This window comes from Thermothielavioides terrestris, chromosome 4, assembly GCF_000226115.1.
Source record: "Thermothielavioides terrestris NRRL 8126 chromosome 4, complete sequence".
NCBI lineage: Eukaryota > Fungi > Ascomycota > Sordariomycetes > Sordariales > Chaetomiaceae > Thermothielavioides > Thermothielavioides terrestris.
The window spans coordinates 1,187,145-1,210,089 of record NC_016460.1 but is presented as its reverse complement, the minus strand read 5'-3'; the positions used below and the strand labels follow the sequence as shown (position 1 = coordinate 1,210,089).

The following is a 22,945-nucleotide window of genomic DNA, read 5'->3' as shown; positions in this document are numbered from 1 at the left end:
AGCTGGCATATCGGCACCGGGTCGCGGCGAGCATTCCCAGTCGCCGCGGGTTACAAGCTCTATAAAAGCGCTGTTTTGGACTGGGCCATCAAGCCGTTCGACGCCCGTTCCCGGTTCCGTATCCATGCACACCGCTCCGATGCGCCTCGCCAGCGTTCCATCGCCGGATGCCCTGAGAAATTCATACGCTAGATGATGGGCCGTTTACCACAGGACAACAAGGACCATATCAAACCCGGCGCGGCAGTTGCCCGAGCGTGTCCAGTCTCCTTATTTGCGTGATATTGGAAAATCTCAGGTGCCTCGACATGGAGACTGAAGAGCTTCACGTATGCTAACCCGACAAACGACCAACCAGGTCAGGGCCTCAGGTAATCCGGCGCATGACAATTGGGACCCGGTACCGCCAATGTCTCTCCTGCCCACCTTATGCTGTGCACATTGGAACCATAACAGCTACAATGCGTTCGGAATTCTCAGTTCCCGTTCAGGTTTCTCCTGCCGCGGGAAAGCAACCGGGAACCGAGAGGAAGGGGAGGGAGGAAGGTGGGTGCAGGAAAACGGGAATTCACTGAACGAAGCGGCATGTTAACTATACCATCTCACAAATCCGTTGTCGGCGGCGTTTGTGACGCTTCGGTGTCGAGAGGGGAGGATTTCTAGAGGAGCGGAAAGGCTTTACTTGAGTGGGCGGGTTGTCTGTGGTCTGCCGTCACCGCAACCATTCCAGCCAGGTACACATCGTGGGGTAACTGGGATGGTGGGATGGGGACCATGGGGTGCTGCGGACGGTGGGGCTTCTGCCGGAATATGGTCGGGCCGCTACTGTGCAGAAGGGAGCTAACCAACGTGTAACTCTGGGGCACTGCGCGAGCGGGACTGGATTGGCGCGCGCTGCATCTGTCTGGACTTTTGCCGAAGCCGGGCCACATCCGCCCTCAACAACGAGCCAACAACGCCGCAACTTCAATTCGCATCGAGGCCTTGAGATACAGGATTGCCCTGCTATGGAAGACCAGAAACTCAGATTTGCGTAGGTAGTCCTGGGACGCAGCAGGACCGACGGGCACTCTCTGCTTCCTCGGCCACTTCTGCGGTGCGCGACACTCACTTGGACCCGCCCCCATACCCATTCCCGTCCCCGTCGGTTTTGCGGTTTTGCGTTGCCATGTCGCAAGCTCGGCACGCAGCAGAATAGCTTCTCGTTGTCCACTACAAGCTCTCCTCCCCGACTTCTTCTCCCTGAGTGCTCGCGTACTGCTTCCCACCTTTTACTTCCCGGTCCTGAACCGTCCGCCGCGCTGCCTTCATGTGCGCCGCCTTCGACGTCTCCGACCCGATCTCCTTTCGCTCTACCACGGCCTCTCACATTCCCACCCAGCCTCACATTTTGGCTAGAGCGATCAGTTCGCGACCTCGGCGCTTGACTTGCACGCTTTGATCACCATGGAGGGAGGCACGGCGGATGCACCGAGACGGGAGGAGTGGTCAAAACCCAACGGAGTCAGGTTAAAACGGGAGGACTCGAGCGGCTCGGCCACCCCGAACGGGTCCAAAATCAACTCACGGGCGTCCAGCACGTCGCCCGACGACGCGAAATCTGCCGGCGCCAGCATATCACCGCCCGAAAATGGCCCGCTACCGAAGCTATCACGAAAAGCGTCCCAAAGAATGCCCTCGAGCCCGCCTCCATTGTTCGACCATCTGCCGGACGCCACTCAGGAAGCATGCAGCACATTTCAGGTGATCAACGATTGTCTCTATGGCTCGCGGAACATGGGGTCATCAGACCATGACGCTCTGGATTGTGACTGCGCTGAAGATTGGCGTAGGTCCTCCCCCTCCCCCCCTGCTCCACGCTTTCTCCCGCCCGCGCGTTTTAGTGACGTGTCGTCTCTAACAAACGGGATCCTCCCCCATCCCCCGAACTGGCAGGTGACGACCGTAATCACGCCTGCGGTGAGGACTCAGACTGCATCAACCGGGCGACCAAGATCGAGTGCGTAGACGGCGAATGCAACTGCGGCGATGGCTGCCAAAACCAGCGGTTTCAGCGCAAGCAGTATGCCAAGGTCTCGGTCATCAAGACGGAGAAGAAGGGCTTTGGCCTGCGGGCGGACACTGACCTGCAGCCCAATGACTTTGTGTACGAGTACGTCGGCGAGGTCATCAACGAGCCCACCTTCCGCAGCCGCATGCTGAAGTACGACAAGGAGGGCATCAAGCACTTCTACTTTATGTCGCTGACCAAGAACGAGTTCGTGGATGCGACCAAAAAGGGCAACCTCGGCAGGTTTTGCAATCACTCGTGCAATCCCAACTGCTATGTGGACAAGTGGGTGGTGGGCGAAAAGCTGCGCATGGGTATTTTCGCCGGCCGCAGGATCCGCGCCGGCGAGGAGCTGGTGTTCAACTACAACGTGGACCGCTATGGCGCCGACCCGCAGCCGTGCTACTGTGGCGAGCCAAACTGCGTCGGCTTTATCGGCGGCAAGACGCAGACAGAACGCGCAACCAAACTGCCGCTTGCAACCATTGAGGCGCTCGGCATCGACGATGGCGACAACTGGGACACGACGGTCGCCAAGAGGCCGCGCAAGAAGAAGGCGCACGAGGACGACGAGGAATATGTCAACAGCCTTCAGCCCCGTGCGCTCGACGAGGACGGCGTCAACAAGGTCATGGCTACGCTCATGCAGTGCAAGGAGAAGTGGATTGCCGTCAAGCTGCTCTCCCGACTCCAGGCGACCGAGGATGACCATCTTCGCCATAGGGTGGTGAGGATGCACGGCTACCAAATCCTGAAAAGCACCTTGAACACATTCAAGGACGACACCAACGTGGTTCTGCAAATCCTGGACATTTTATACCAGCTTCCGCGGATCACGCGAAACAAGATCTCGGATTCGAACATCGAGGCGGCGGTGCAGCCGCTCGCATCGGCCGCGCACGAAGGGGTCGCTGCTGCCGCCCAGCGGTTGCTCGACGAGTGGAGCAAATTGGAGACCGCCTACCGCATCCCGCGCAAGAAGCACGACCATACGGCGCCAACAACAGTCAATTCATTCGAGGAGGAGCGGCGCAACAAGGACCGCGACGAGCCGGCCAAGCCCGCGGCGGATCCTTTCGCCAACGTGGTCATCCCGACCGGACCGCGTAGCAACATCCCGCAGCGGAATGCGAATTACTTCAACGGGCAGCGCCCCCGGAAGTTGCCCACCAATCTGCCCGCCGGGTGGTTTGTCACCACCGACAAGACCGGGCGATACTACTTTTACGATGTGAACGGTAGGACGCAATGGCAGCGTCCCACCATGCCTGCCATCGAGACCCCGAAGGCGTCTGCGAAGGCACAGCAGGACCAAAAAGCGCTGCAGAGCATCATCGACAGCCTGACCAAAGAGCCGACGCCTCGGCGTTCGGCAGGCCACACACCACAGCGGTCCAGCACGCCTACGGCGGACCCCAAAAAGGAAAAGTGGCGTTCTCTGCCGATCGAGAAGCAGATGAAGATCTACGAGAACACGGTAAGGCTCGCCGCCGCGCTACAGACCGCCCTTGCGTGCGCCGCAATGCTGACCGGGTCCCAGCTTTTCCCTCATGTCAAGCACGTCATGGACAAGTTCCACGGCAAACTCCCAAAGGAGGACTTGAAGAAGTTCGCACGTGAGGTCAACAAGAAACTTGTCGCCTCGGACTACAAGAACAACCGCGTTGAGGACCCGACCTCCATCTCCTCCAAGCTGGCAAAAAAGGTGCGAAACTACGTCCAAGACTTCTTCGAGCGCGCCTTGGTGAAATACACCGAGCACGAGAAGAGGAAGGCCCAGAGGGCCGCTGCTGCATCGTCCCGGCCAGACGGAGGGGCCGGCGCGGGTCCAGCCGCCACACCGGTCAAGGACGGCGACGAAGCCATGTCTGACGTCGAAGGCGCCAGCAGCCCCGGCAGCTCGGCGGGGCGCAAGCGCAAGCGCGACGACGAGGACCTCGTCGAATCGCCCGAGGAGGGAGGGGCGCCCCCGTCCGAGACGCCGTCGGCGAAACGAGCGAGAGAGGACGAGCCCGCCGCCGTCCCGAGCCCGCCCAGCCCGCCGCCCCCGCCGGCCGACACGCCGCTGACCGAGGAGGAGCGGTCGATGCGCGAGCAGGAGGAGGCGCTCATGCGCGAGAACGAGGAGGCCCAGCGGCTGGAGGACGAAGCGCTGGCCCAGATGGACGGGGCGAAGAAGCAAGACGCCAGTGGCGTGGCCGCGGCGCGGGCGAATGGGTTGATGACGACGGCCGCCGCCGGCGCCGCCGGCAGGGGAGTCGGTGCTTCTCCGTCACCGGAAGACGTCGTCTCTTCGATGGATGTTGATGCGCAGCCACCACAGCAGCAGCAGAAGCAGCAGCAGGTGGTGCTGAGCCACTGAAATCCGAGGCAGGTCTCTCTTTTATTCGCATCCCCGTAATCTCTCACATGCCGGGAGGCGGGAAGGAACTCAGAGATCGACGAGGCCCGAAATAACGCAGCCAACGCTGCCCTACCCTCCCTACCCATAAAGGCGTACAGGCCGTTGCGCTTCATCAAAGCGCCGCATTCCTTGCGCACTCTACCTGCATGATAATCTTGCGGCGGGGGAAAGGAACGGCAGTTCATGAAATAGGATCTGGGAATTGCGTGCGTATGGGAAGACGGGTGCGATAGCGCTTTCATACCCCGCCGCCCATGGGGAGATAGGGATACGGTATGATACCTATTACATATTTTATTGATGGAGGGGCTCATTCTCTGGTTCATTCTACTTTCCCCGTCTTCTTTTACTCGCTCGGCGAGGGTGGGTGGATGGTTTGCAAATTCATCGATTCATCGCATGGTGCGGCGTGTCTGGTGCCGGGTGGTGCTGGTGGTGGAATTTGGCGCAACCCGGCCAGCGCAAGCTGGCTTTTTGGGGCGATCCAGTTCGGACGGTGGTGTGGTCAGTCAGTCACCACGGCGAGAGCCCGGGCTGGCGGTTCAAGGGGTGGGGTCTCATTTGATACGCATTGGGATTGCATTGAGGACTTTTTACACTAGGTGGACATGGAGGTGGGGCGCGGTTGGGTTGTATTAGCGGTATATAATGCCTCCTTAATGGTGGTTTCTCTCTCTCTCTCCTGTTTACGTTTGTCCGTGTATATAAGGAATGGGATACCGGCGGTGCATAAGGGATGTGTGGCGGTCGGCGTTTGTGCCTGTGCCTGGCGGGAAACGGGGAGCCGTGCTTGAGTCATGGTGGACTGCTGCTAGCATAGGGTTTTTGTAACAACGTCCTGGCGTTCGCTATTCAGTCGGCAGTGTTGGAGCGGCTGAGGGAATGAATGAATGGATGGTGTTGGAGGATATGCCCCAGCTGTGCTGATCGAGACATCCATCGGAGGGTGAGAAGCGCCGCGGATGGGTGTTGGTGCTCAGTCGCGCAATCTTGGGTGTGCTTGGCTCAGTAAGGGTCATCTCATTCAATTCAATTGGGCAGGGTCAAGGGGAATGCGGAAAGATACCTGAGCTGATGGAACAACCCCAATTGGCATCGCAAGGAGGGTGTTGACTTCACGAACTGGACATGGTCTGCCGGGCACAAGACCCCAAGATGGCAGAGCCGCCAAGCTTGAGGAGCCATGTCTCATCGAGGGAGTTCGACACCAAAATTATCACTCCATATCCGCGCCCGGCTGAACAACCCTTGATTATCCGTCGCGGTGTGGCATGCCTAACTGGACCAACAAACAGCAAGCACGCTCCCTCGGACGTCCGCCAAACCCATGTCAACAACAACAAGATTTTTGCCTTAATCAAAACCAGGACATCACCACGACGTCACAATCTTCTCCAGCGCGTCCACCAGGATATCCGCATGCTTCTCCTCGAAGATGAGCATCGGGCGCAGCCGCACGGCGCTCTGCCCGCTCCCGCCGATGTTGATGCCGAACTTCTTGGCCCTGGCCAGGAAGGCGTCCCGGCGCGGGTTGTCAAAGGCGATGAAGGTGCCCATGCCCTTGCCGCGCAGGTTCTGGAACTCGTCGGGGTACTTCTCGGCCAGGCGCTCCAGCTTGCCGTACAGGTAGTCGCCGACGCGGGCGGTGTGGCGGACCAGGTCGAGGCGCTCGATCTCGTCGATGATGGCGCGGAACACCAGGGCGCGGGCCGGGTCGCCCATCCACGTGTTGAACTGGCGGTACGGCTTGTTGGGGCGCAGCTCCGGGTTGCCGAAGTAGTAGCCGGCCGTCTGGGCCTTCTTGCTGAAGGTGACCATGTCGGGCGGGTGCGGCAGGTCCCAGTGCTCGTGGGCCCAGAAGCGACCGGTCGCGCCGACGCCCGTCTGCACCTCGTCGACGATCAGCAGCACGCCGTGCCGGCGCGTGATCTCGCGCAGGCCGCGGAAGAAGGCCGGCGACGCGTGGTTGTCGCCGCCCTCGGACTGGATCGGCTCGACGATCACGGCGCACGGCGGCACGTGGTAGTTCTTGATCAGGTGCTCGACCTCGTCGAGGGCGGCCTGCTCGATGGCGGCGTTCTCGGCCGCGTGCTCGTCGAGCGGGTACTTGAGCTTGGGGAAGGTGGCTTGCGGCCAGTCGAAGGCGGGGATGTCGAGCTTGTGGATCGGCTTGGAGCGCGTGGTCGACAGGCTGCCGAAGAGGCGGCCGTGGAAGGCGGACTTGAAGCTGAGGATGGAGAGCTGGGACGCGCCGGGCGACTTGTTCTCCATGGCGGACTGCATCTCCTCCTCGGTGAACTCGACCTGCGGCCCGCCCCGGTCGCGCTGGCGGCGCCACATGAAGGCGGCCTTGTAGGCCGTCTCGTTGGCATCGGAGCCGGCCATGGCGGTGAAGACCTGATTGAGCCCCTTGGGGGCGACCTTGAGGATGCCGGTCTTGAGGATCTCGGCCCAGTCAAGGGGCGGGAAGTTGCCCAGGGCGGGGCGGTTGATCAGCCCGTTGATCATCTCGTCGCTCTGCGCGGCCTTGCGCAGGGCCGGGTTGTTGTACCCGAGCGGGATGGAAGCGATCTGGGCGTAGCTGAAAAGGGAGAAGAGACCATCATCAGTTCTGGGATAACTTGTGTTGCTTTTCCTCTGGCAACCGTGAGAGGCCGCCAACTTACACGTCCAGCAAGACATTGCCGTCGGCATCGACGATGTAGTTGCCCGCACTCCTGGAGTAGTCGGTGAGCATGTTCAAGCTACGCGTGTCGAACACCTCGTTGAGTACGGTGGTGGCAGCCTTGGCCTTGGGCCCGGGGATCTCGGTCTTGACCGACGGGCCCTCGGGCTCCCAGCCGCTGTAGAAGGATGACATGACGCGGGCCGAGCCGGTGAAGTGGCGGCGGGACTTGGGAGACACGGCAACGGCAGCCGGTCTGGCGGGTCGGGCTGCCGGAGACGCGGACGAGGTGGACGCCGCGCGCAAGAGGGCGTTGCTGGCCCGGATGGTTCTGCACACCGACATCGTGCCGTCTCCCCCGTCTTATAATCCGTCGAGCGATGGAACTATGACAGACAACGCCTCGATCTAAAATGCTGCCACCCAATTGAACGGGAAACCGTGTGGGCAGTCCAGTCAATCGATTGCCTTGCCCCTCCGGGATGGTGACCGTCTCTGATGGAGAATACTCGGACGTCTCCGGGGCGCGCGGAGCAGAGGAAGGTACCGTATTTCAGATAACCGTTGGTTTCCCGAGGATAGCGCCGGCTTAGATTTGCACCCTGGTCCTGCCGGCTTCGGTGGGTGTAACATTGATAGTTCGGATGCGGGGAAGCTTGAGGATCCATGGATGTCCCCATTACGTCAAACAGTCCCAAGCAGTTTCCCCAACTCAATTCACCGCTGGCAAGAAATTCCTGTGCACAACGGGAGACCAGCTCCAATTCCCAATGTCAATTGCCCGAGTTTTCTTGGCAACCGAAATGTAACAGGTCGTTTCCTGCCGAATTTTGTCCATTGGCATTCACAACAAGTGGGAAAAGAACCTACCTTGTGAAGGTGTCCATCGTGAACCCTGCATCCCAGCCAGCTGCTCCATTGCTTGTACAATGCCCCCCTGGTTTGTTTGTTAGTTTGGTACTTACGGTGGATCACAGCAAGGGTCTGAAAGCCAATCAACAATGGCTTACAAAAGCTGTACAGTACTTAATCTTCCATAGAAAAACAGAAGCGAAACAGGTCAATCTCAGTACCCCGTGTACCCCCCTAGGTGATTCTCAATCACCTGCGCTAGCCGCCTTGGCATGGAATGAACCAACCGCAACAGATAAGTAGGTAGTCAGAAGGCACTGCATCCCACGCCTGTAAAATAGCTTCCTTTTAGGGCTTTTTTATAGCTGAACTGCCCACCTGGCTGATCTGGCTGATTTGGCTGATTTGGCTGCCTTAGCCGATTTTGAAGGTTTTGATGGTTTTGATGGTAGTGATGCTTTTTTTGATGGTTTGGTTGAATACAATGCCAGAGCCAGGAACTGAACAGGTGGGTAAAAAGGCTGATTTTTGGTTGGCTGCAGGCCCCCTGTCAAAATGTGGGCAAAAAGTGGGGCGAAGAACCAGACTAACAAACAAACCAGGAGTGTCCTGTACACTAGTAATGGGCGTGGCGCATCCTAACCGTTCGGGACCCTTCTAAAACGGTCAGCTGCCACGCTCTTCGCCCGGGTCTTTCTGACCAGCGTGAATTTCGCGGCTCTTCTTGAGTCTAGCCCGACGGGCCCAGCCAACTGCATCCGCATCCGACCGGGCCCGATGCACCACTCACACTTAATCATCAGTTCCGTCCGCCGCCAGGGAGCAAGTCCGGGCCCGCGATCGGAGGCCGGAATCAGGCCACTGCCACCCACGTCCAACCCCTGAGATCCACCCCCCGGCTTATCTCTCCAGCCCCGCTCCGAAAGGACGCCCGACGATAACCCGTGCATCTTCCTGTACTCCTCTCCGCCACGAGCAGAGCCTGATGAACAGATGCCAGTGTCCTCAATAAACAAACTAACATGCAGCGTTGCCACTCATCCCACCCCCAATGCTTCCAGAAGGACGCCACGGGACAGGGGGAATTGAGAGAGAGCGGTGAAGCCCAGATGAGGTTCCCTGCACCCTGAGAGAGCGGGGTCAACAGCTGTTTGTGTACTCTCTTTGCATTGACTGAGAATCATCATCCCATTATCGCTCCAAGATATGCGCAAAACCACAAGTACCTGAACAACGGGACCGTGAGGCAACGCCCCTGCTGGTGTCCCGCCCTAGGTATTCCCGATGCGAAAACGCGGAAACACGGGCCAATCCATCACAACCAACCACCCCAACGCCAGACACCACCTGTTAGTGTCGATCCTCGCGGCCACGCAAGTAGCGGCCGGGTAAAAACTGCCTCCGAGGTGAAGGAAAAGGAAGGGGGGACGACAATACTGTAGGCAACTGGCCAACGGTATTGCGTCGTGCCAGTGCAAGAGACGCCAACGCTAGAACGCAGCCGCCGGATTCGCGAGCGCCGTGTGCGAGCTGCTCAAAGGGGGAAAGAGGCCAATGATTCCTATCGACACAAGGGAAAAAAAAGCCATAGGAAAACGCGGTGTGAGGAAACCACCAAGCCACCGGGTATACCCTCAACAAACATTGCCCAAGAAAACAAAGGCTCTCTCGATGCCTCCGGGGGCCAAGAGCCAAAGCCAAGTTCAGGTGCGAACTCGCAGCGCAGTCTCTCCCAGTCCCGCGAGCAGAGAACAAGCGGATCAATGGCCGCGGTGGAGGAAGCGAGCAAGAACACCATGGCTGGCTGCTGCTCAACCGCTGGACCCGGGCTCCTCCTTCGGCTGAGGTAACTGCAAACCCGCGTCTTGGGCCAGCTGCTTCCACGCCTCGAGTTCCCGGTAGAGCCGATCGCACTCCTGCTTGAGCTTGTCGTTGGTCTGGCTGAGTTCGGCGATGGCCTGCTCCGTGAGCAGCTTCTCCAACGTCCACTTCTCGATGTTCTGGGTCTCGTTCTCCTTGAGCTGTGTGATGAAGGCGACCGCTCGCTGGAGAATTGAGCCCTTGTTCTTCTCGCATCCAGGCACGATCTTAGCTAGCTCATTGATGCCCTCGTTGATAGTCTCGCGGCGGCGACGTTCCACTGGGAACCTTGTTAGAATGAATGCTGCGAGGTCGAGGGCCAACAGTGTGATGGCTACTACTTACCTTCTTTGTGGTTATCCTTGCGCATCTTGTGCCATTCCTCCGAACCAACGGCAGGCTTGGCGTTGGGGGGCGCGCTGTAGCGCTGCTCTTGTTGCGCCCCGTTCGCGCCCGGGTGCGGAAGCGTGGACGGCGGAGGCGGCAGCCCCAGCGGTAGGCCATCTGAAGGCGGCTGGCTCACAGCATGGTTGCTGAAACTGCTCTCTTCATGGTGGGTCTCTGACGATGCCTGGTTGGCAAATGCCTCCTCGGTGGACTGTGGGACATGCAGCGACGGGTACATGTTCAGGGCGGCAGCCGCAGTGCTTGAGGCGTTGTTGGTGTCGGGCGCCTCGTTGTGGTCGGCAGCGGTGGCCTGGGCGAGTGCGCTGAAATCGTCCACGTTTACGTGCTCGTGGGCAGCCTGCGCGATGCTCACCGTGTCCCCGAGGAAAGGCTGGGAATCGGACTCCGGCACGGACATTGCTGCAGCCGGTGCGCTTCGTTTATTGCGGCGCGCATCTGGTGAGCCAGACCCGCTTGCGCGTTTTCTCTTCTGCCCCGGAGAGGTTGGGGCCTCGGGGAGATCAGGATGTGCGACACCGACGGTCGCGGCCATGACGGGCTGTGAATTTGTTGATCCTGGAGGGTGTCGTTAGTTCTGGATTGAATGCCGATATATCCAAAGCTGTAAGGTGATGCCTAAAGTGAATAGTCCGGTTGTTCGTCTGTCTCCACACGACGCCGGCTGGGCCTGGTCACCAGCACCTTGCTCACAGCAAAAACGGTGCGCAGCGCGTCGATGGGCGACAGGGAAGGAACACGGCAAGCGTGTTCCACACGCCGCCTGCGTGACTTTTCAATCGAGCATCTGATGGATTGCTTCGATAGAGCATGTGCGTGATGGCAAGGACATGACATGCATGATGAAAGCGATGCTTTGGCAGCGCATTCTCTCACTTGAGACTTTGCCGCCACGCAACGAGCGCAATCGCCACGTTCAATGGAGGTAAATGGGGACATCATCCATCCGACGGCCATCGCCGCGTTGGGGGTTCGGCAAATCGGATGCGTGTAGACATCGCGCGCTCTCGACAGAGAAGATGGTGCCTGGTAGGATGGAGTCCTTACTCTCTTGTGGTCCGGGCCCGGGCTGCCACTGTCTTAAGCTCGAGGTCATGTGAAGAACGTGCCCGAAAACGTGACGAGCGCTGCGAAAATCAGCCAAAATCCACGGGCAAGGCAGAAGGATGCTGCGAAAGTTGGCGTGTGTCGATCTAATTAAAATCCCAAGGCCTGTAAGACTATAAACGTACCTATTTTCGGCAGGTAGGTCGATGCGCTCAAGTTGCTGCTGCTTTTGATGGTTGTCGTCGAAGAGATGCTGAGAGCGAAGATCATGTGAGCGCGAGGCTGGGGGGGAGGTTAGTTAATCAGATCGCGGGACCGGCTTGGTCGGTGCACGGACCAGCCACCTCGCCGCAACCTTCTTCTGGGCTTGCTCGCAGGCGTGCAGCAGAAGCAAAAACGATCAGCAACTTTGCTCCTCCCACAGGAGGCGCCTCTTTTAACGTTATCCTGTGAGTCCCGCATCCTGCCCCCTCAGCACAATACGGAATATTTTAGCAGATTCCCAGAGGAACCCATCAGCGTTCGGTTGCCATTTCAAGTAAATAGTATGACACATGACACGCGTTTGTCTAATGATACCCTCGTGAAGGCTGGTGTAGCTGCGAGGGTTGTCGGTCACCCAGCACGAGTTTATGGACGGCATTCCAGGTTCTTGCCCGCTCTCACTTGCACACCATCTTCGGACCCTTGCGCGGCATCAAATGCCTGACGACGCAACTCGGGCGGCCGTCGTTGCACTGGATGCCCCACATCCCATCGACCCCTCCCTCCTGACACGGAGACTGTGAGACAGGCTGGCACATGATTTGACCTTCTGGACCCGCCATGTCACAAGGCATTGGAGCGTTTGACGCGCAGTCGACACGACCTAACTGCCTGTATTTCGTCTCTTTTCACTTCCTATCTCTGGTGAACACAGCAGGTTTCCGGAACTCAAGTTTCCATGTTGGTTGATGCAATGCGAGGAGCTGCAAGAAGTGGGGTTACAAGAGGCTTGAGGGTTAGGGTTGGCTATTGTGCCGCTATCGTGATTGCTCTTCTATTGGACTGTCCTGTACACTCCACCTCCGACTGCAGTTGCCTGATAGTTCCCGAGCGAGCCAGTCGGTTTCGCCCAATCTGACTGCCGACCACCACCGGCGCAACTGCATCAACTATCTTACATTGCTTCTCAGGGACCGCCTCTACGGCCGCCGGGGTAACAGAAACCGCTGCCTCTGCATTTGCGACTTCCAGAGTGATACGACACCGCTGGGAGGTGTCACATCGCCATCATGGCGGACCTTGAGGCGGCCAAAATCAACCACGACAACCACCTGCTTCTTGTAAGTCTACGTCATCGGCCCCGTCTCCCACCCTCTGCCACCGCCGCGATGCCGCGCATTTCCTAAACCGCATCCCTTCTGCATATCAGGACCAGTCATGCATGCGTCTCCCCTACGAGCTGCTCCGGCAGAACTTCCGCTCTTTCCACCTGCCCTTCGACAAGGGCTCCAATTCGGTAAAGGACCTGCTCAAGGAAACCGCCAACGGCTCGCTCAACGGCAAAGTCTCGCCTGAAGACGTCGTGAAGAACCTCGATCAGATGCTGGCCAAGATGCGCGGGCTGAAGCGCAAGTTGGCTGTCGCCGCTGACGAGGAGGACCGTCTCTACCGCCAGATGGATGCCCGCGTGGCCCACATGCGCGAGCTTGCCTCGCTGAACACGGTCGACGACGTCAAGTACGAGGGCTGGTCCCGTCAGCGCCTCGACCGTCTTCTCGTCGACTACATGCTCCGGCACGGCTACGGCTCGTCGGCGGCGGCGCTGGCCGACGCCCGGGAGATGCAGGATCTGGTCGATATTGATACCTTTGCGACGATGAGCAGGATCCGCACCTCGCTTGAGCGCGGCAGCGTGCAGGAGGCCCTGGCCTGGTGCGCCGAGAACAAGAAAGAGCTTCGCAAGATGCAGTCCAACCTGGAGTTCCTGCTTCGTTGCCAGCAATACATCGAGATGATGCGCACCGGTGTACACTCCCAGATGCTCGAGGCCATCAACCACGCGAAAAAGCACATCATCCCCTACAGCGATACCTATCCCGTCGAGGTAAGCTTCATGGCCGGCTTGCTAGCCTGCCAGCCCAATACGCACCTCGAGCCGTATGCGTCCCTCTACAGCTCCTCCCGCTGGGAGACACTCGCAGACGCGTTCGTCGAAGCCTACCTGAAGCTTCTAAACCTCCCCATGACTCCCCTCCTGCACATCGCCCTCTCGTCGGGCCTCTCAGCCCTCAAAACGCCCGCGTGCCACAGCACGCAGTCACAAGGAGCCGACCAACCCGCAGACGGCACCAGCAGCACCACCACCACCAACGACAACAACACCGCCGCCGCCTCCTCTTCCTCCTCCTCCTCCTCAGCACCGCAACGCCACCCCCCTCACCACCACGGCACCGCCTCCCTGACCACGCGCGTCTGCCCCATCTGCTCGACCGAGCTCAACGCGCTGGCCCGCAACGTGCGCTACGCCCACCACAGCAAGAGCCGCCTGCTCGACCACGACCTGGTGCTGCTGCCCAACGGCCGCGTCTACGGCCGGGCGCGCCTGGACGAGTACGCGGCCAAGTCGGGCCTGCCGCCGGGCCAGGTCAAGGACCTGGTCACCGGCGAGGTGTACCCGGCGAGCGAACTGCGCAAGGTGTATGCCACGTAAGGGATGGCGGAGGGATGGGAAGGGAAGGGAAGCGGAGAGAGGGGGAAGAAGGAGGGGTGGGCAGGATTGTGAGGGAATGTGGTTTGATTATGGCATCATGCGGCGTTTTTGGGGACATTCATTGGGCTGGGATGGACTGGCGGGGTTATGTGATTGATTTTTTCCTTTTAACAAGCGGTATTTGCATCGGACTCTGGACTGGATTGGGTGGGAAATGGTATTGAACGGCTTGGGCTGGCATGGTGCGTAGGACATACGCTATAGTTAAGGGGGCTGGGTTTCACCTGCGCTTTTCAGCCTACAGCGGAGATACCTAGGTAAATAGGGCCATTAGGTTGGTGTTTACGCAGAATATAAGCGCAGCTTGCCACTCGCCATCAAGGCGGGAAAGTGTGTACGGATTAAGTGATGTACTTCTGGGGTTTCATAGTCCTCCGACCCTCACATCGGGTTCAAGAAAACCATCAGGAAAGAACGCACTTAAGCACAACCACCCGTAGCAACAGCAGGGGATAACTACAGCCGCATCATTCGCAGTCTCTGTCGCTGGCCACGCGTCGCATGTCGAGCCGAAACCGAATCGGTTGATATATGTATGGATGGATGCCATTCCGGGGTATCATCGCTGCCCTTTGAAACCTTTCTCTCAGCCTTGTTAGATGGACGAACATTTGCAGCACCAACACGAGAGCGCCAGAGAGTGTGTGAGAGTGAGAAAGAAGTGAGAGACACAGCGTGTTGATTTTTGTGTAAAGACACAATAACGACAATACCTAAGATACCAAGAAAGAAAAAGAGGACCAAAAAAAGAGAAAAACCAGCACCGTTTGTTTGCCCTGCAATACCGACCTTGCCCGCGGCCTGTCCCGCCCGTCCACCCGCCAGCTAAGTCCGAACGCTCGCGTTGCCCCTGTCCGTCCGTCCGACCGAGAGAGACATACAACTCAGCTTTATAGCACCCCGCCGCTCTCGAAAACAAAGGGTGCTACATGTTTTATACTTTCCCGTCCCATGCAATCCAAATTGCCTGTAACACCACCACACCGGCTAGGCTTCTCCGTCAGTCAGTCCGAATCTACCGCGCCGTGCCGGCATACGCAAACGCGCCAAAGACGCCGCCGCCGCCGCCGGGCGTCATCGGCCCCATGCCGCCGCCCACGGAGGAGCCGTTGGTGTTGTGGGACGAGGCGGCCGGCGTGCCGACCAAACCGACGCTACCGGTGTTGGGCGTGCTCGGGGTGCCGTTCTGCAGGGCAGCAGCGCCGCCGCCGTTGGGGTGGTGGTGGTTGTGGCCCGGCGGGGTGTTCTCCACCTGCTGCTGCTGTTGGTGCTGCTGGTGCTGCTGCTGCTGCGCGGATGCTGCGCTGCCGCCGAGGGGCCCGACGGTGATGCCGGCGCCGCCAACGGAGAAGTCGGGGAAGCCGAGACCCCAGACCTTACCGAGGTGGTCGTCGGAGATCTCGCCGTTGAAGATGCGCTTGCGCAGCTCGAAGAAGACGCGGCCGGTCAGCAGGCTGTCGGAGCCGGCCTGGTGGGCGCTGCCGACGCGCTTCAGCTTGAGCGTCTCGGCGATGTGCTCCAGGCCGGACTTCTGCTCGAACTTCTGCAGGATCTCGGTCGCGCTCGGGTCGCTCGGGGTGAGCATGCCGCTGTTGAGCAGCTTGATGGCGTGCTTCATGAGGTGCTTAACGTCATACGTCGAGGGAAAGTATAGTTTCATGATCTGGTCGAACTCGACCTCGTCGCACGGCAGCGGCCGGCATATCAGCAGCTTGGTCAGGTAGCCAAAGTCGTACCCGCCGTGGAAGCTCAGCCAGCGCACGTTCTCGAAGCACACCAGGCCCGAGGGGATCAGCAGCGAGGCGAACTCGTGCGGGTCGATGCCGTCCCGCTCCAGCAGCGCGAAGTCGATGCCCGCTTGCTGCAGCGACTCGATCGACGTCTGGTTGTACATGTCGTCCTTAAGCGAGAACTTGAAGTTGAACTGCCACGCGTAGGGCAGCGGTGCCTGGCTGCCTGTCCGCCGCAGGTCGGCCGAGTCGGTCGAGCTCGGGCGGGCGGGCGGCTGCTCGCCGTCCTCGTTGAAGAGGGCGATGCCGATTTGTATGACTTTCAACAGATCCACGTTTGTCCGGAGACATTGATAGTGGTAGTCGCTCTTACCACGGAAGCCTCCCATCGGCCTCGCCACGACGCCTGGAAACTCGGTATCCTGTCGGGGCATCATCGTGTCAGCCCGACATCTCCCGCCCGAACTCGCCTGTTCACAATCCCCTGAAGGGAAAAAGAAAAGATCCCGCGACCCACCATAGCAATGTACGGATACCTGTCGACCAGGTCTCGCAGGTTCGCCATTTCCTCGTGCAGGTTGTGCTTCCACACTTCCCTTATCCGTCCCTTCTGGGCTGCTCGTGTCGCGTGTTCCGCCAGCCCGTGTCCCTGCTGCTGCGCATGCTGCGGATGTTGGACCGGCGGGACATGCTGAGCGTGTTGTGATTGTTGCTGTTGCTGGAGGGCTTGTTGCTGAGATTGTTGCTGCTGCTGCAGGCTGCTCGCGTGCGCGAAGCCCATGCGCGCGGCATGGCTCGCCAGCCCGGAGTCGGCGCCGACGCCGACGCCGAAGCCGGCACCGACACCGGCACCGGCACCAGCCCCAGCCCCAGCCCCGGCGTTGATCCCCCCCGCCAGGCCTAATAGGTTGCTGTTCGTCGCGTAGGGGTTCACCTGGCCGACCTGGGCGTTGAGGTAGGCGGCAGTGCCACCGAGGGGCGGCGGATGGCTGGTCGCGTGCTGGGCATGGGCGGGAAATTGCTGGTGGTAGGCCGAGAGGGTGTTCGGCCCGCTGGGGAACCGGTTGAGCGGCGGAGGCATCGCGTGGAGGCGGCGCCCGTAGTCTCGGTGGCCGCGACTTCTAACCTATCGTGCAGGCGGTGTCCCAAGAGCCGTGTCCGACCTGCGTCTTGAAGGGACCATTCCCGGCCCTCCTCGGAGGAGTTTTCGTGGGAAGAAAGCAGATGGCGGGCGACGCTGGACGAGTCGCGAGCACCGGACCGTGTCAGGTATGAGGGGTGAGGGCTTGTGGTGTTGCGGTCGGGCCTCTGTGGTTGGATTCGGGCGTCGCGCATAAATCTAGAAAGGATGTTAGGCAATGGTGATTGCTGAATATCAGGTCGCCAGAGGATCGAGTGTCAATTGCCGTGGGGGGATCTCGGTTCTGGCAGCACTGATCAAATTCGCGGGGGGGCTGAAATGGAAGGCGGCGGCAGGTTGTTCATACCCCGAACAGCACATCTGGAGCTGGAACAGAGCAGGAGGCACAGCCCGCAAAACGCACGAGCCACTCCGCACACTCCGCCGCCAGCAGCCTTGAGAGTAAGTTCAGATGACTAAGCGGGTTGGTCTTGGCATCTGCCCAGACGGCAGCTCCAAACCACCAATCCACAGGCTGCATGCGGACGTCTCTCCGTCACTTGCGTTCTCGCACTTGCTGAGCGCGCCCGAACGACGAGCCATTGCCAGCGCCATCATGCAGCCCTCCAGGTAAGAAGCAACGTTCCAATTGCTCTCCAATCCATCCGCCAATCTCTAACTAACCCGCTCTCCTCCCCGGCTAGAATACTCCGCTACAACGGCAGCGATCCGAAGCCCAACATCACGGGCTTCGAGATGCGCAAGTTCCTCGCCGCGACCGCCACCCCGCGCTACGATCCGTGGGAGAGGAAGTGCGTGACCTATTACCCTTTCCTTTCCACGAAAACACACACACTCTCTCTCTCTTCCCTGACGCGCAGGGTGAACTTACTAACTAACCAACGAACGACACAACAGCGAAGCGTGGCGCTACACGGGCCGCTTCAGCCGGTGGAACCGGTTCCGGAACGCGCTGCCGGGCTTCGGCATCGCCTCCGTCGCCTTCGCGGGCTACTGCCTGTACGAGCACTTCTTCTTGCAGGACGAGCACCACCACCACCATGGCAGCAGCGAGGGCGGGAAGGAGCAGCACCACTGAGCGAGTACCGGGCCGGGCCAGGTTGGGGCGTGCTACGGCGGTGTGAGTGAGTGGAATTGGCATTGCCGGGGACCGAGTTGCGGTTCGGATGGGTTTGGATGGGAAGCGGGAGGGGAGGGAAGGAGAATGAAGAAGGGGGAAGTACGGCATGTGACGAGGGCGGCGGCGATGGGGCGGATGGACGGGCTGTGTATATGGAAAGGATGGGCGAGCAGGGGTGGACGAGAAGTCGGCGGGCCGTTGATATCCCCCAGAAGAGGGAACAGCGCTAGATCCGTGAAAAATGCGTGCGCTCCACGCATAGCATGCAATCTATTGTACATTTCGAGGCAACTCTCTCCTTGACTAGAGACGCAATGATCGTTGTTTGACTTGACTGAACTGACGAGGGAGAACCAGGCTCGAGATCAACAGGAGGCCAACAACGAACTCGCTCTCTAGCCGAATTTAACAAAGGAAGCATAAAGGTTATTTGTTTTAAATGCTCTCAGCCGATCGTGTCAGTCTCCGTTATCCCAATGAGAAGGCGCCAGTCTATATATACCAAACGGCGACGCATGCCAACACCCCAAGCCAATGCACAGAATCCAGACAAAGTAAACAACCGCAACTCGAACGCCGGAGACCTTTAAGAGCAGCGCCAGACCAGCCTGGGCAATACATCATAGCCCGATCCCGTTGACCAGATCCAATGCGCCCTCCACAGCGCCCTCGAGCTCTCCCACCCTCTTTTTCAGATGCCGATTCTCGTCCCTCAGCAGGCTAACCGTGTCCCACGCGACACTGGCGTCCTGGCCCTGGCAATTGGGACACCCGTTTTTCGCCCCTGCACCCTCGGCCGGCTCTCCGGAGATGCCCTTGAGGATCTTCTGAAACGCGCTCATCGGCTGGACAGGCTTCTGCTTCGGCGTCACATGTGCCGAAGCGCCGCCCGGATTCCTCGCGTGGGGCGTCCCCGCGCCGCTCATCACGCCTGCCACCGACCCCTCGGATGCGGTAGTCTGAGCAGGCGTGAGCGGGACGGGCAGCGGGGGACTCCGACAGCGCGAAAACAGGCTTTCGCTCTCGGCGCTCTCGTTTTCATCCTCGTCGTCCTCGCTGTCGTCGTCGCCGTCCTCCTCACATGACACGCCACTCTTCCAGCTATTCCTGTGACTCCTCCTTCGCCCAGTCCCCCTCCTCCGCCGACGGCGATCCTCGTCCACGCCGAGATCCTCCGAAACCATCGACGCGCCTTCCGAAGGCGGTACCGCCGCCGCCGCAACGGCGCCGTTCGGAGAGCTAGCAGCAACAGCGGCGCGCCGCTCGTCCTCGCGCGCCCTCCTCTCCGCCGCCAGCTCTTCCATGAGCGACTGAACCACCCGCTGGTGCTCCTGCGCCTTGCGCGCCATGTCCTCGAGCTGCATCTTAAGGTGCCGCGCGCGCGTCTCGGCCTCCTCCAGCTCGTCCTTCCTTGCGGACCGCTCGGCCCGCAGGTCGCGGAGGGCGGCGGCCTGCTCGCGGTAGGCGGCCTGCATCCTGGTGAGCAGGCCGATGGCGTTCATATGCAGGTTTTTGAACGCCGACGGGGAGAAGGGGTCCCGGTCGGAGGGCGGAGAGCCCCGGGGGAAGAGGGCCGCTTCGATGTTAAGGTTGTAGAACTCGTCGTTGGCGTAGTCGTCGGCCAAAGCTGGACTGGTGGGCGTGGAGGGGTTGAAGCGCGAGGATATGGCTGACATAAAGCGGGAGGCAGTGGTCATGGTGCTTCTGGGTGTTACCGCGTCCGAGGCCGTACTGCCGGCCCCGGTGGCGCTTCGCAGGGCCCTTGTGGGGGTGGTATCCGGCGTTGTGCCAACCTTTGGGGCTCCGTTCGCGGCGTGCAGGCCCAGCGAGTTCGCCGCCCCGGCGCTGCCGCTCAGCCAGCCGATCAGGCCTCCTCCTCCGCGCTGGCTCTCCGGCGTCCTGCCGTTGCTCCTCCCGTCGCCGGTATAGGGCATCTGCTCGGAGGGCGATCGTGTGTGTTGCGCCTTCCTCGTTGGCGACGGGGTCCTATTCCTGAAAGCTAACGGCAGCAAGTTCGGAAAGGAGTGCTGCCGGCGGTGCTCGGCTAGGCTGTAAGGAGAAGGGGAGCAGGAAGTGGATCCGAGGTCCTCATCGGCAAAGCCACTGTGGTATTCAGACAGCGGTGAGAGCGACGGCCGCGGCGGGTTCAGGCCATGCTGCGGCCGCTTCTGGCCTGGCTGGGATGGTGAGCCTGGTGCTGATGCGCGTTTCTCGAGCTGTTGCCGTGGGGAAGCGCATCCGTAATCCGGGATAGACACCTGCGATTGGAATGCGCCGGCGGGTTCAGGGCGAGATGGAGGGCGCGGCTCCAAGGGCGGGGAGGACAAGGCAGGGTTGTTGTCGCTTAGCATGATGAGTTAATGTTTCGGAAGCTCCGTGGATATCCCTGGCTCGCCACCAACGCAATCTGATCTTGGGCACTCCCTGTGGCATGCACTCCGTTTCGTTTGACAGCTGGGTAAAAAATGTGAGCGTGGGGAGCTGTCTTTGAGGCTGGACATCCCGAAACCCAGAGGTGCGATGATAAACCAGGCCGCGGTTCCCTAGGCCGAGAGCTTTATGATCCGCCAATATTGCACGGCATCAGCATATCACTCCGGCCGTCCGGGTGAGACTCCGGGCAAGTGGTCAAAACCCAGGAGAGGGTTGCGACCGCGCTTAGTAACCAGGCAATGACCAGAAGTTGAATGTGATGCGAGTGGTTGAGCGAGCGAGTGAACGAGTGATGCTGTCAGGGCACAAGACGGAGCTGAGTCCCTTCGGCACGGTCAGGTTCAGCATCTAAAATAACACCCCGGCAACGTTCGATCCCGAGTTGCCCGCTGAACGTTGCTTGGGCCGGCAAGCGCAGGGCGCGATGTCGCTGGTAAAGATTTGGTCGGTAGGTGCGCCCGCAGTCACTGTAGCTGATGGTCAGAGGCAGCTGTCAAGGAGAGGAAGCAGCAGAACAGATAACCGAGCTGGCTTGCCAAAGGGACCGAGTACGGAGGCTCAGAGCTCGGACTCTTCGTAAACCCAAACCACCTAGCAAATTTGCTGCAATCGGGCCCTGGCCACCCACCTGCCCCACCACCGCCCTAAAATTTTCTCTACCGGTATAGAAAACAAATTCCCTCTACCTACTAGCTACCTTGCCCTATTTTCTTCCTACGTTGCCAAGCCCTCGAGCCAATAGACCGATTTAGCTATGTACTTCGTAGCCTCAATTATACTCGATTGAGTTCAATTATAAGGATCTAATATTGATTCTCTACTATTAGAATATTCTAAGTGTAGATTACTAATAGTTTTCGTAGTCGTTTATTATCTCCTTTTATTGCCCTTAAGTCACTGTCTATTAGAATATCTAACCTCGATTAACTATTACTATAGCGCTTTAGCTCAACGACTTTACATTTTCTAATGTACCTCTTACCTTAATATAGACCGAGCGTAAGAACTATAAGATAGCCCTAGAGCTTATAATATAGATTGTAAATAAGCTATATTAGTCTAAATAGAACAATGTCTAGACGCTATTAGAGTAGTATTAGGTAGAGGATCTTAAATTATTAGTGATTTTATAGAACTATTTTCTAATTTATTTCTAGGATATTAAATATCTTTTTATTGTTAGGAAATACTTTAAAGGCAAAGAAGAAGTCGAATATAAATAGGACTTATATTAACCTAAATATACTTTTATAATAGCGATATATATTTTTCTTAATTATTATAATCCAACTATCAACTATTAATAATATAATAAAGATCAAAGCTTATAATCTACTTATATCTATTATCTACTACCTATCGAGTATAGTAAAAACTTATATACTAACTACTTCTATTCTAGCTATAGCCCTAAATACTTATTTATTAAAAGTAGATTTCCTTTATATTTTATAGCTCTAGAGCAATACTAACTAGACAATAAAGGCGAAAGAGCTTAAAGAGCAATAGAAGTATAAGAAGACCGATAATTCCTAGCTATTTACATTTACTATAGCTATAGCAACGACGTTAGTCTAGTATAAAATATAGAAGAAGATTTTAAAAAAGACTATCAAAGTATATATAATAGAGATTATATTAAGCTAAGTAACAATATCGATAAACAATAATAATAAGCTAAAGGACAATGCTATAGACAAGGAGTTAAAATCGATCCTCTAAAGATAGATATATTAGATATAGAGATATAAGCTTAGATTTAGAATAGAAATAATAAATTAAAGTAATAGATATACAATTATTAAAGGATTATCTTAATACTAATATAATATACCTTAGATATTAACAATAACTATTAATAACCTATAATAACTATCTCTACCCTTTAATAACTATCGACCTCCTAGGATAACTATCTCTACCTTAAGATAAATGTCTCTACCCTATAATAACTATCGACCTCCTATAATAACTATTGACCCTCTATAATGACTATCCTTACTTTACAATCACCCTCCCTACCTAGCGATTACCCTCCCTACCTAGTAAGTACCCTCCCTACCCTATAATCACCTTCCCTACCTAGCGAGCACCTTCCCTACCCTATAATCACCCTCCCTACCTAGCGAGCACCCTCCCTACTCTACGATCACCCTCCCTACTCTATAAGTACCCTCCCTACCCCACGACGCCTACCCCTATTATATAGCACTTAGCGACACCCTACAACACCTACCTCTACTATATAGTACCTAGCGACATTCTACAACGCCTACCCCTACTATATAGCACCTAGCAATACTCTACAACGCCTACCCCTACTATATAGCACCCAACGACACCCCACGACGCCTACCTCTACTATATAGCACCTAGCGACACTCTACGACACCTACCTCTACCGTATAGCACCTAGCGACACCCCCCAATAACAAATATATATCTAAAATACTTAGGCAATACGTATTTATACCTATATAGAC

General features: G+C 57.7%; 7 protein-coding genes across 7 annotated transcripts; 3 read left to right on the top strand and 4 right to left on the bottom strand.

Moving 5' to 3' along the window:
• The first annotated feature begins 1,164 nt into the window (after nucleotides 1-1,164).
• Nucleotides 1,165-4,583, top strand: THITE_2118632 (uncharacterized protein). The gene is made up of 3 exons (XM_003655158.1): nucleotides 1,165-1,828; nucleotides 1,936-3,527; nucleotides 3,591-4,583. The coding sequence occupies exons 1-3, from the start codon at nucleotides 1,447-1,449 to the stop codon at nucleotides 4,410-4,412; spliced, it is 2,796 nt and encodes a 931-aa protein (XP_003655206.1). The 5' UTR covers nucleotides 1,165-1,446; the 3' UTR covers nucleotides 4,413-4,583.
• Nucleotides 4,584-5,280: 697 nt separating this feature from the next.
• On the bottom strand, nucleotides 5,281-7,363 carry THITE_2118631 (uncharacterized protein). Its single transcript, XM_003655157.1, has 3 exons — nucleotides 7,121-7,363; nucleotides 5,521-7,035; nucleotides 5,281-5,443 (listed from the first exon to the last, which is right to left on the bottom strand). The coding sequence occupies exons 1-2, from the start codon at nucleotides 7,312-7,314 to the stop codon at nucleotides 5,826-5,828; spliced, it is 1,404 nt and encodes a 467-aa protein (XP_003655205.1). The 5' UTR covers nucleotides 7,315-7,363; the 3' UTR covers nucleotides 5,281-5,443; nucleotides 5,521-5,825.
• Nucleotides 7,364-9,351: 1,988 nt separating this feature from the next.
• THITE_2118624 (uncharacterized protein) lies at nucleotides 9,352-11,653 on the bottom strand. Its single transcript, XM_003655156.1, has 4 exons — nucleotides 11,469-11,653; nucleotides 11,284-11,363; nucleotides 10,177-10,794; nucleotides 9,352-10,111 (listed from the first exon to the last, which is right to left on the bottom strand). Exons 3-4 carry the CDS (start codon nucleotides 10,769-10,771, stop codon nucleotides 9,783-9,785), a joined length of 924 nt encoding a protein of 307 aa, XP_003655204.1. The 5' UTR covers nucleotides 10,772-10,794; nucleotides 11,284-11,363; nucleotides 11,469-11,653; the 3' UTR covers nucleotides 9,352-9,782.
• An 815-nt stretch (nucleotides 11,654-12,468) lies between these two features.
• Nucleotides 12,469-14,190, top strand: THITE_2118622 (uncharacterized protein). Its single transcript, XM_003655155.1, has 2 exons — nucleotides 12,469-12,608; nucleotides 12,698-14,190. The coding sequence occupies exons 1-2, from the start codon at nucleotides 12,558-12,560 to the stop codon at nucleotides 13,976-13,978; spliced, it is 1,332 nt and encodes a 443-aa protein (XP_003655203.1). The 5' UTR covers nucleotides 12,469-12,557; the 3' UTR covers nucleotides 13,979-14,190.
• A 630-nt stretch (nucleotides 14,191-14,820) lies between these two features.
• Nucleotides 14,821-16,987, bottom strand: THITE_2118618 (uncharacterized protein). Its single transcript, XM_003655154.1, has 2 exons — nucleotides 16,286-16,987; nucleotides 14,821-16,190 (listed from the first exon to the last, which is right to left on the bottom strand). The coding sequence occupies exons 1-2, from the start codon at nucleotides 16,847-16,849 to the stop codon at nucleotides 15,054-15,056; spliced, it is 1,701 nt and encodes a 566-aa protein (XP_003655202.1). The 5' UTR covers nucleotides 16,850-16,987; the 3' UTR covers nucleotides 14,821-15,053.
• A 401-nt stretch (nucleotides 16,988-17,388) lies between these two features.
• On the top strand, nucleotides 17,389-18,393 carry THITE_2118617 (uncharacterized protein). The gene is made up of 3 exons (XM_003655153.1): nucleotides 17,389-17,518; nucleotides 17,593-17,700; nucleotides 17,807-18,393. Exons 1-3 carry the CDS (start codon nucleotides 17,505-17,507, stop codon nucleotides 17,985-17,987), a joined length of 303 nt encoding a protein of 100 aa, XP_003655201.1. The 5' UTR covers nucleotides 17,389-17,504; the 3' UTR covers nucleotides 17,988-18,393.
• On the bottom strand, nucleotides 18,394-20,633 carry THITE_2118616 (uncharacterized protein). The gene has a single exon (XM_003655152.1). The coding sequence runs from the start codon at nucleotides 19,961-19,963 to the stop codon at nucleotides 18,650-18,652; it is 1,314 nt and encodes a 437-aa protein (XP_003655200.1). The 5' UTR covers nucleotides 19,964-20,633; the 3' UTR covers nucleotides 18,394-18,649.
• Nucleotides 20,634-22,945: the final 2,312 nt, after the last annotated feature.